General features: G+C 36.7%; 1 protein-coding gene across 1 annotated transcript in view; it reads left to right on the forward strand.

The window, feature by feature from the left end:
* LOC114658130 (aryl hydrocarbon receptor-like) overlaps positions 1–1,935 on the forward strand; it is a 104,000-nt gene extending 102,065 nt beyond the window's left edge. The window contains exon 11 of the mRNA XM_028810188.2: positions 90–1,935. Coding sequence (XP_028666021.1) covers positions 90–810 — 721 coding nt within the window. The 3' untranslated portion in view covers positions 811–1,935. The remainder of the gene's footprint in view (positions 1–89) is intronic.
* Positions 1,936–12,134: the final 10,199 nt, after the last annotated feature.

The raw sequence follows: 12,134 nt of genomic DNA on the forward strand, positions 1-12,134 counted from the left end.
TTGGACATGGACTGAATGCTTGACTCACATTATTGTTTCTTGCTCTTTAGGACAGGCTAACGATATCCTGCCTGTTTTTTTTCTTATAGGGATGCTGAAGGAGAGGAACATCTCAGGAAGAGAGGCAATCCAAACAAGTTTTTTATTGACAACTACGCTGCATTGTATAACTGGGCTGATCTTTTAAGCCCACATGCCAGAAAGTTCCTTCAGACAATAGAGCAGAAGGAGGCAAAGAAGAATGCAAACTTGTATGACTCCAGTGCGAAAAATGAAGAATATTTTCATCATGATGTGGCTTGTTTTACTAGCAATATAGATAAAAAGTTTGCTTCTCTGAATTTTCAGGCTGAAAGTGAAGCCTTTCCTAAAATTTCTAGTGACATCAATATATGGGAGATGCTTTGGCACTATGAGCTTAGTAAAGAGGATCTAGAAATAATTAGTAGGGATGACTCCATCAAACAAATGACCTCTGATGAATGTGCTGAAGGAAATAGCAGTAGCTCTGGTTTAGTTTCTCCGTGGTTTTCTTCGGCATCCTGGAACTCTAGTACGTTAGCAAATGAAAGAGTACTCACCAATATCAAGAATCAGAGATGTACATTCATACCAGAATCGCACTTCAATGACAGCAATACAATAACACAACAAAAACAAGAAGACATGCCTCACTCAACATCAGTGGATAAGACTGATCTTTTGACAGTAGGTTCAGCATCACAGAAAGAACCAGTGGACTCCTCTTTAACACCCACTTCAGAGCCAAAGGATGACCAATCATTCTGTTCAGATTTCAGCACTAGCTGAAACCCAGGACAGATATCTTTGGTGCTGTGAATCTGATTACTAGAAATCACAAGGCTACTCTTTATCTAATGAGCTCCCTGTTGACGTTATGTTCTTTAATTGAACTTTTCATCTCAAAAAAGTTATAATTTAAATATTTTTATATTACAGATAAAACTTGTTTTAGAGAGGCACTAAATTTCATTAAAGTAAATTGAAAAATTAATAGAAACGGTTTAAAACGTTAAGTTTCACAATATACGTATTTATTTTAAAAGTGTTTTCTGTTGTTGAGTTAAATTATGATTGTTTTATTAATCTTTGTACTGTTGAAACATTTTTAAATAGGTTTGTTTTAAAGGATGTATTTGGTTTATTAAGCTGAAGTTTTTTTTACAATCATGATGTAAATTTATATGCCACTGGAAACTGTGTTCTTAGGTGTTTTTTATGAATATAAAAAAATACATTGATTGTTTTGCAGTTTAAAATGGGGTCTAAGGGGGTTCAGTGCAAATCTTACCAGACATGTCCATTTTCAAGGCAAAAATTTTCTCAAGTACTAATCTGTGTCTTGTAGTTTCACACATATTGTAAAACAACAAAAAAAAAAATTGAGATTCTGCCATTTTAAAAGATGTCCCCTTGTATTCTTCACCTCATTGCTTGTCTCCATCTATGTCAATCTTTTTCCCCATTGAGATGTGATTTTCCTTAATATGTTGTGTTGTGATTTGGACACCCAGTGTTAGGGAAAGAATTTAAGACCTCCACAAATAACCAAAAAGCAGAACAGGACCTTCATTGTCTAGCTGGTTTCATTGGCCTGATCAGTTTGCTCCAGGCAACTACCTGCTTTCTTTGGCCTGACCAGGTGCAAAAATGGGGAAACTGGCTTTTAAAGTTCAAAATGCTTTAAAGGTCCAACATATCTTAAAGGCCTCTCAAGGGAAAAGAAACCATAAAAAACAAGCTTTAAAAATTAAAATATTTATTAAACAATAGAAAAGAAATATAACAAAAGCTCAAAAGGGGCAAAAAGGAATGCCTAAAAAGCAATTATAGGCAAAAAAGTCCCAAAACACAATCCAAACCAAACTCTGATAAAAAAAGATTAGGAAGATCAAAATCCAATACATTCACACACACACAAAAAAAAACAATACTCATAACTGACTCCAGTACACTTCAATGCACAACTCCTGAGATCCTCATTTCTTAGGCTTACATACTGTAGCTCTGGAAAGGTGGCATTATAGTTGCTCCACCCTTGGGTAACCTTTTCTGAACACACGGAACATAACCACATTTAAAGTGACAGTACACAATTACAGAATAACAAATAAAACCACCAATCAAATTTAAGAAATAGAAAAAAAAATCAACAAATACAAAGCAGGAAAAAGACCTAGGCTGTAATATAACAACATTTTTATATGATCAACACGATTTCTTAAAAAACACCTTTTCATATATGTGTATATGTTTTTAATAAATGTGTTTTATATACCATATATACTCACGGATAAGTCAGGGCTTGATGTTACCGTATAATTTCCAGTATTTTATAATGTCGGACGTATACGTCGAATGTGGGAAAACTCACACTATTGATCCAAGAGATTATGATATGCCGGTGCCCACCTGAGAGAGCAAACATGGAGCACACTGCTTTTTTTCTATGTATTGTGCCTGCGTGACCACATGGTAATACCCAAACTATTTCGAAACAATGTTTGCACTGTTTTGTGTTTTTTGTATCTCACACCCTCATACACCTTTATCGTAAGAGCATCCCTTATCTACGATGGAGCGTTCGATCAGAAGAAAATATGAAGCTGGTTTTAAATTAAAAGTCATTGACGTGGTGAAAGAAACTGGTAACTGACCTGCTGCAACAAAATTTGACGTGTCTGAGAAACTGGTGTGAGATTGGAAGAAGAAATAAGATATAAAATAATTTAAGTGTCGTTTGAATGGGCATATAAGTCAGGGTCTGATTTTATGATCGATTTTTCGGGTTTCAATACACGAGTATATACGGTAATACAAATCACTATAAAAATAAATTAACTGAACAAAAATGACTGTTTCGTGAAAATTGCACATGTTAGTTTATCTGGACAGCAGTGGACTGGGATTTTAATCAAGACTACTACAGTGATTCTATTCGCAGACTTGCCAAGGTCAACTTTTCTACTGGTTAGTTCAGTGGTAGATGTGTATTTTAACCCAACAATTTCACACATCAGGTGCAAGTTTTACAGTGAAGTGGTTTGCTAATTACATATTAAGTAGACAGCACATTATAGTGTTATTTCAGTAGCCTTGTTAGCTGCATGCAGTGGTAGGCAAAGCTATTGAAGAGTTGTTCTTAAATATGTATATCAATGTTTATTTTTATTACATATATGCTACACAAAGAGCCCGTTTCGACAACGTAAGATGTAACGGGCACGAGTGGAATAGTAATAAGTATAACCTGATATAGGTGTATTGAATGAATGCGTAATTGAATCAGAATGCATAATTAGGCCTTGAGCTGTAGTCGAAATCGCCTTTCAGGCCTCTAAAGCTTTAATCGAAGTTGCCTTTCTCTTTGAATTTTTGCGGCCGTAAATCCGCTGCCTGCCACGATGTTGGGGTTGGATGTCGGTCGAAGTCGCCTTTCTCTTTGAATTTTCGCGGCCGTAAATCCGCCACCTGCCGCGATGTTGGCCTCGTAAGGTTTTTCGGGCAGCTGCGCAGAAGGCAACTGTGCATTTGGCTTCGGACGGACGTGAGTGAGTGAGTGAGGAGGCTGGCGAATTATGTATTAAGATGTATTTGTTTATATACATTCAGTGTTCTGTGTCATGTTTTCTGTATATATGCTTTTGTGCCTATTACAGTTGCCCACTTACATATGTTTGACTGATACACCCAGTTTTTAAACCCTAGATAAGATTTTTTGAGGATTTGCGCAAATAATTTGTCATTTTATATCCACCCACCCACACACACATACACACACATATTTATACTCCCACTCACACTAATTGGAATTGCCAGTTCACCTAACTTACCTGTCTTTGGGGATGTGGGAGGAGGAAGAACATGCTAACTCCACAGAAATGTGGCAGGGAGGCTTTCTAGAATTGAAACCTTTGCCACTTTGAAGTGGACATGTTCAGCACGTTTAAAGGCTTATTCTCATGTTTACACTGAGGCTCCATAGGCCACATTTCAAATCGTCATGATATATTTTAAAATGTATAAAAATTGCTTCAACTTAATAACCCAGTTTCCCATGGCCAGCTAATGTTTGTGAGTACATGACTTTGACTTGAAAATACTAAACCTAACCCTTTAACTACAGCCTATTCTGGTCATTCAGCATACTAATACTATATTTCCAATACAGTATCAGTGTCTTCTTATATTTTTCAGTAATTACGCTTATCCTTTGGACAGTTTTTAAAGATATAATTTTATGTTGTCCTTTAATTAGGCCACACTTTTGTAAACAGGCCTTCAGCTCTATAACAGTTGTACTTTACCTAATTTGTCATTGGAGGGAATTGTGTTACAGTACCCATACTTGCACTAATTTTTAAATAAAGTAATATCATAAACAATTTTTTAAAAATGAGTTTTAATAATTACAAGCCAAAGTATCTCTGATTATAAAATAGGAAATCATCAGGGCAGAAAGCAGTAAAAGCACATGAAAATGGAAAGGAGCGAATATGCTGGTGGTGGAATATTATATTTGTGGCACTAACATTGAGGACCCCAAAATGCAGAGCAAGTATTCCAGAAGAAGGTGTTCTGGTTACCCAGTGTGAGCCAGGCTTTGCTGTCCTTATGCAGTATTACTCCAATTAATGCTACTTTGTCATTAATGTGCCATTACCAAGAGCAGCCATTACTGCATCAATACTAACATTTGTTTATTCGCTCTGTGCTCCTTGTGCAGAATACATATAAGCTGTCAGCTGAGCTGTACAATATTTGGCAAATATAGTATTTCCCAGTGCTTTTCACCTATCTTAGCTGTCATTAAAAGATCTGAGTACAACTTCTTCTTCTTTCGGTTGCTTCCATTAGGGGTTGCCACAGCAGATCATCTTCTTCCATATCTTTCTGTCCTCTGCATCTTGCTCTGTTACACCCATCATCTGCATGTCCTCTCACCACATCCATAAACCTTCGCTTAGGTCTTCCTCTTTTTCTCTTGGCTAACAGCTCTACCCTTAGCATCCTTTTCCCAATGTACTCAGCATCTCTCCTCTGCACATGTCCAAACCGACGCAATCTCACCTCTCTGACTTTGTCTCCCAACCGTCCAACTTGGGCTGACCCTCTAATGTACTCATTTCTAATCCTATCCATCCTTGTCACACCCAGTGCAAATCTTAGCATCTTTAACTCTGTCACCTCCAGCTCTGTCTCCTGCTTTCTACTCACTGCCACCGTCTCCAGCCCATATAACATAGCTAAAGCCCACTTAATATCTGGCTTTAACATTAACACAAGTATAAAGGAAAATGCATTTTATATCTACATACAATAACGAAGCTGCTCCTCTGCAGGACTTACTACGTCTATAACTTTTTTAAAACTAAGGAGTTCAACTCTAACAACATCAACATCAAATTCTAACAACTGTGCTCAATGCCAACGAGGTTGAGCACAGTTCTACACACCAAAAACACAAGAACAGAGATTAAGTTTACAAAATATTATAGACAATGTAAAATCTTTAAGGTTGTTTATTCAGCTCAGATACTGGGCTACAATAAGTTATGAAAGATGAACAATAAGATATGCACAAATATACATTTATACTAGTACTCAGGAAGCTGAAGATGTGGTAGCGCACTCGTGTCTGTTTATGGTACATGCGTTCAGTGTGCAACACTGCACAACACTACATGTTTGCAGAATCCCTCCAAAAGTTTTTTTCTTTGCCTTTACATATCAATCACACAGATATTTCCACTTCTGCCTGTACAAACTTTCATTTTTGCCCAGCGTCCAACAATTTGTGATCATTTAGCTATGTCTGTGTGCTTTTAATGGTAGATTGTATAGGTGCAGCAATCAAGGAATCACTTCACATAACTGTTCCTTGAAAAAGCCAATGTTTCCTTGTCTAGAGCATGTGAAGTCAACGCACAAAGAACCACATTGTCATAAAATTCTGAAGGCGATGACATGGACACAGTTACAGATATAAATGGGCCTATTATTGTCTTGTGTGCACAGAATATTGTGTACATAGTGCAATGAAATTCTTACTTGTATGTCTCATCAGAATGGTGCGTAGTAATGCAATACCAACAATCACATCCACATACCCATAAAACAGAAAGTATACATAGCATGTACCATCCAATATATACAGTATTTATAATTCCGTGCAATATATATTATTATTTATAATTATGTGTGATATATATTTGCTAGCATTTGTTTTATGTGTTGTTATAATTGGCTGTTCAGTTACCTTACCATCTGTGGGTAGAAACTGGCCCTGAAAGGGTTAATGATCCTGTATCATTTCCCTGGAGGAAGGAGTGAGATAAGTGACTGTGCAGCATGGATGATGGCCTAAATTATACTGTTTGTCTATCTAAGGCAGCAAATGTTGTATATACTAGATTGAGAAGCCTGGATGTTTACTGAAATCGTTTTAGTTGACATTTCAGTTTTAATCAATGGGATTAGACAAGTGACAATATATCTTATGGATCTGGCTTCCCATCAGGTTGCAGGTGTTGGCAGAGTTACATAGGGCAGCAGAATAGAACGTGACGGAGCATAAGTTCAACAGGGTCCATACTTTAAAACAAAAAAGTCTCATTTGTTACTGGAATGCTCCTCCAAGTACCAACGTGGGTAAATGAGCATTGTCAGGCCTTACTTGTTTAAATGGTGTATTGGGCGTCGTTACTCCTATTAATGAACACTTAAGCTGTTGTCCTCTTACTAGCACTAACATTCACTAATTTGAGTGCTAAGAAATGTTTTTTCAAGTAAACCATTTTACACCCTAATTTCATCACGCTAACAAAACGTACTTACTGAATACTATTTGCTGTTATGCTGTTGATTATCTGCTTATTTACTTGCTGGCATCTGCCACTGTTTTCCCTGGTCTGCTCCCCTCACTAGAATGAGTGTTTCCTGCAGTGGGGCCCTCTCTTTACTTCTGCCTACACTGTACCTAAAATAAATGTCTTTTTCCTTTGGATTGAACATTTATACCCTCACCCTTTACTTGCACTAACATTTTCTGGTGTGAGTGTTATGTATTGCTCTATCCTATTATTCTTTATATACTTTAGTTTCTTCCCACTAAGGAAGCACATTTTCTTTTTCCTATTTATCACGATGATTCCAGTTATATACTCACTGACTTGCCGGTTTCTGTAACTGCTTTCTTCACGTTCTGTTCTGAGCAGCTGCCCTACAAACATTACAGATTTGAACATAAGTACCTTTTCCAAACATTCAGCTACCTTTGCTCCTATGCAGGTGATAAAAATCACAAAAACTCTTTTAATGGGGAAAAAAGCTACGAACACTCCTACATGAGATGCTAGTAAAAAAATAAACTTTTCAGGAGCAAAAGTTGTATTTTACTTAACTCTGACACATAGCAACACTTAACACTTCTTCCACTTAAACACACAAGGATGACTTCAGCACATCTGTCTCAGTCCCAGCTTCCTTTGTTGCTGTTCTCTAAATAAACAAGTGTTATATTCCACATTAAATGGAATGAATTAAGTCAAATTCTTTGTAATTCTTTGAAAGGATATGAAAATTGCTGGCCATGTCTTATTTTCGGAAGTAATAATGTCCAAAACAGGCCACTTTCGATTCACACACCGCTTTGTGAAACCGACACTAAAATTCATTTCATAACTGCAAAATGCAAAACTCATGAAATAGCTCATTTGGGCTTCCTTATCACTGGTGTTCTTTTCTGCAGCAGCATAAAACATGTAATTTGTACCACACCTATCCTATATATGCCTCACATTCACATCTTCTCAGAGCAGTACAGTATACATGTTTTTTTTTTTTAAATGCTGCATATTTTCACATGAAGACATTCTAAAATGCACCATCATACACATTACTGTGTTTTCTCAACATGGAAAGATGCCTCGTCTGAGCATACTCCACCAACCCCCTTCCATTATCTGGCAACCACTAGTTAATGATATGCACACTTCCTGTAATTTCTTCACTCAAGATCTTAATTTAAATACTAAATGACAGGCAGACACTTGCAAAATTATGAAAATGCTTCCAGACAGGAACTAAGTGCCTTTCTTCTTGTGTGAATGGCATGAATTTCACTGAACATTAGAGCAATCTGGACAAGAACAGACCAGTCAGCCCAACAAAGCTCACCAGCCCTATCCACTTAATTCTTCTAAAATAACATCAAGTCTAGTTTTGAAAGTCCCTAAAGTCCTACTCTCTACCACACTACATACTTGGTAGTTTATTCCATGTGTCTGTAGTTCTCTGTATAAAGAAAAACTTCATAATGTTTGTGTGAAATTTACCCTTAACAAGTTTCCAAATATGTCCCCATGTTGGTGATGAACTCATTGTAAAGTAACGGCTCGATCCACTGTACTAATTCCCTTTATCATTTTAAACACTTCAGTCATGTCTTCTCTTAATCTTCTTTTGCTTAAACTGAAAAGGCTCAGCTGTTTTAATGTTTCCTCATAATTCATCCTGGAATTATTTATTATAGAAGTCCTCATTGAAAGCAAAACAATCTATTTCACAAACATTTATGCACCAATACTGTATGTTCTGCTGGGATTTCGATTTTGTACAAATTGTTTCATTCATCTTTTATTTGGGCAATATAATTGTACACAGTATCAAAGCTCATTGATGAGAATGTCCCAGCAACCACAATCATTATCAAAATGTACCTAATAAGGCCACCACTGTGAAGATGATGTAGTATTAAACCTCACATAATCAACAACAAACAAATAAAGTACCCTACAACTGTACATCTGTACAAAGACATTAAGCTGCATAACTATATTAAGAATATTGCACAATATTTTTGGAATATTTCATTTTATCAGTAAACAGTTACAAGCAAAAAGTGAACAATGTGAAAGGCACCTGTGAGAGGAGGCGTAAAACCGGAAAGTACATTGAGCTTTTCTAAGATGTACTTTTTTAGATGAGACATGTACTAATATAAATATATATGAAATGGAATTAAAAATAATCAGAATGTATGGGATGATCAGCATGGGACTGTATGAACTCCATTCAAAGAAAATATTTTTTTGAACATTAGGATAACACGGAGAAACTCTTACTTTAAAGTGTTGCCAGTGAAACATCACACACACTTGTCCTCAATATCAGAGGTCAATAACTTGGCATGACTATTTCCTCTAGGCTCTATCCTTCTGTAATTTTATATAAAGCTTTCAGAGAGTAAAGGATTGCAGAACACTTAACAAGTCAAAAAGAGTATAAATCAAAACCTTAGGTTTTGACTGAAAACCATTTCTAAAATGTTTCCATTTATTATTAGAACATTAAAACAATCTACACAAGAACAGGCCATTGAACCCAACAAAGCTGGCAAGTCCTATCCACTTAATTCTTCTTAACTAACATCACCACACTACTAACAAGTTTCCTACTGTGTCCCCGTGTTCTTGATCAACTCATTTTAAAATAACCATCTCAATCTACTGCACTAATTCCCTTCATAATTTTAAACCCTTCAATCATGTCTCCTCTTAATGTTCTTTTGCTTAAACTGAAAAGGCTCAGCTCTTTTAATTTTTCTTTATGATTCATCCCCTGTAGCCCTGGAAAAGTTCTCTGAACCTTTTCTTGTGCTTATATAGCCTGAAGACCAAAACTGCACACAATACTCCAGATGAGGCCTCACCAGTGCATTATAAAACTTGAGCATAACCTCCTTGGACTTGTACTCCACACATCGTGCTAATATTCTGTTAGCCTCCTTAATGGCTTCTGAACACTATATGGAAGTTGTTAGTGTACAGTCCACTACAACTCCTAAATCCTTCTTATCACATGTACCTTGATTTTCAGACTTCCCATTGTGTATTCAACCCCATCATTTTTCCTCCACCACAAATCTGCCCAAGCCTGTATCCTGTCCAAGTCCCACAGTAATGATTCAACTGATTTCAGACTATCTGCCAATCCACCTATCTTGGTATCATCTGTAAACTTAGCCAACTTACTACTTATATTCCTATCCAAATTATTTCTATATATTAAAAATAGCAGTGGCCCTAGCACTGACTCTGTAGAACGCCACCCTTAACATCAGCCAATTCTGACAAGGTTCCACACACCATAACCCTCTGCTTCCTGTATCTGAACCAATTCTGCACCCATCTACAAACATCACCCTGAAATCCCACATTTTTTAGTTTGATGCCCAACCTCTCATGTGGTACCTTATCAAATGTTTTTTGAAAGTCTCTGTATATATAGGTGTGTGTGGTGGGGATCAGGGATGGGAGGATGGAGGATTGGAAGAAAAATAGGAGCTTCCATGACTTCCATAAGCTCCACTTTGATCACATCCTTTTGTTGCTTCCTCATAGAATTCCAGCATGTTGGTAAAACATGGCCTCCCTCTTCTGAACCCATGGTGTGTGTTCTTGCCATATATTGCTCAGTCTTTCCCTTAATAATTCCTTCCATCAACTTACCTGTGATGTATGTTAAACTTACTGGCCTATAGTTGTTTGGATCTACCCAGCCACCCTTTTTATATAATGGGATAATATTTGGCATTTTCCAGTCCTTTGGAACAATTAGTTTGTATGACTTTTTAGACAAACTCATATTTTAATTCTGATTACAATTAAATATAACCAATGTAAAAATAAAGCAAAGACAGCATGAAGTTTTGGGCACCCGTAGGCAAACTCCCATATAACTGAAGTCACAAAAAACACAGTAATAAAACACAGATAAAGCATTAAGTTGTGTCTTTTCAGACCTATGGTCTGGTGAGGCAAAAGTAAAAAAACTAATAATGATAACATAAATTTGTCCCCTGACAATTTGCTGTAAATTTGTTTTCAGTATGATTCCTATCATTTTGATCATTTTTATAATCAAAATTGCTGAATTTGCGCATTTCCTGTTCAAATACATGGGAGAATCGAGAGGTGCGGCAGTGACAAGCCAAGCCTCACCACGGACTGTGCTATCCCTCACACACTGGGTTAATGCATGCAATTGTCATGTGCCTGTTTCTGCCTCTCTGTGTGTCACCAATATAATGTTTGCAGATACGTTTATTATACACCCTGACTTTCCACAGTCTGGCTAATATCTTTAATGAATGTGGGCGACATATTTAGTTTTGCTGATCGGACATGAAACTGCTGTGAAAAGGCACAAGGTGAGGCAGACTGTACCGTGCCACACTGGATGGGGCGGATGTGAACCCAACGGGTGCTTGTTGCTGCTGCTGTTCTACACAGAGGCGCCAATAGGTTAGCGATATCAGAAAGTCAAGTGCACTGCAGCGGTCCATTTATTTTTATTTTTTTTTTTCCAACTGACTGCCAAAATGGAAGTTTAGGACTTTTAAAACTAAAAGAAAATAAGGAGGACTTTTACAAGAAATTGACAGAGATTTTCATGGAGAAGGATAGGCACATAGACTTAATTTACAAATAAAGGTAAGACCATAAACAGGTTTTAATTTTATAAAAAATGGGATCAGACTAAGAAAAAAAAATCCAATATTTGAAAACTAAATTTTGAGCATAAATAGAATATTCTTTTGTTTTTCTTGTCATCCTCTGTATTAAAATTGATAAAAACATCAGAATTAAAAGCTTTTAAAATATTTCAATTAAGGTCAAAATTTAAATCCTTTTTTTTTGTACACCACTCTATACTTTCATTTGTATTGAATGAGTATGAATTGTGGAACTGCAATGGCAAATTTAGAATATACGGAGGGTGCAGAGCAAATGCGCTTTCTCCGCTTTCTCTCGCCGCTATAAATGTAGCGTTCTTACTTAGCCAATATGTACCTTACCTATGTGTGTGTAAAGAATGCTGATGAGATATGAAATATAACCAGTAGTCAATGTGCATGCTGCCAATTGAATAGTGAATAAGCTACTCTTTGGGGTTCATATATTAGTAAATCTGACTCAGTGCCTCTCCAGCCATGAACCTCAACTCATGTCACTGGTGTGAAGAAAGCCTGTCTTCCCCATCTGGATGCCTGGGCATATACTTATATAGTTAGGCCCAAACACTGAAGCTAGAGTAAGTTTTATTTGTTT

This window comes from Erpetoichthys calabaricus, chromosome 9 (genome assembly GCF_900747795.2).
Source record: "Erpetoichthys calabaricus chromosome 9, fErpCal1.3, whole genome shotgun sequence".
NCBI classification, from domain to species: domain Eukaryota; kingdom Metazoa; phylum Chordata; class Cladistia; order Polypteriformes; family Polypteridae; genus Erpetoichthys; species Erpetoichthys calabaricus.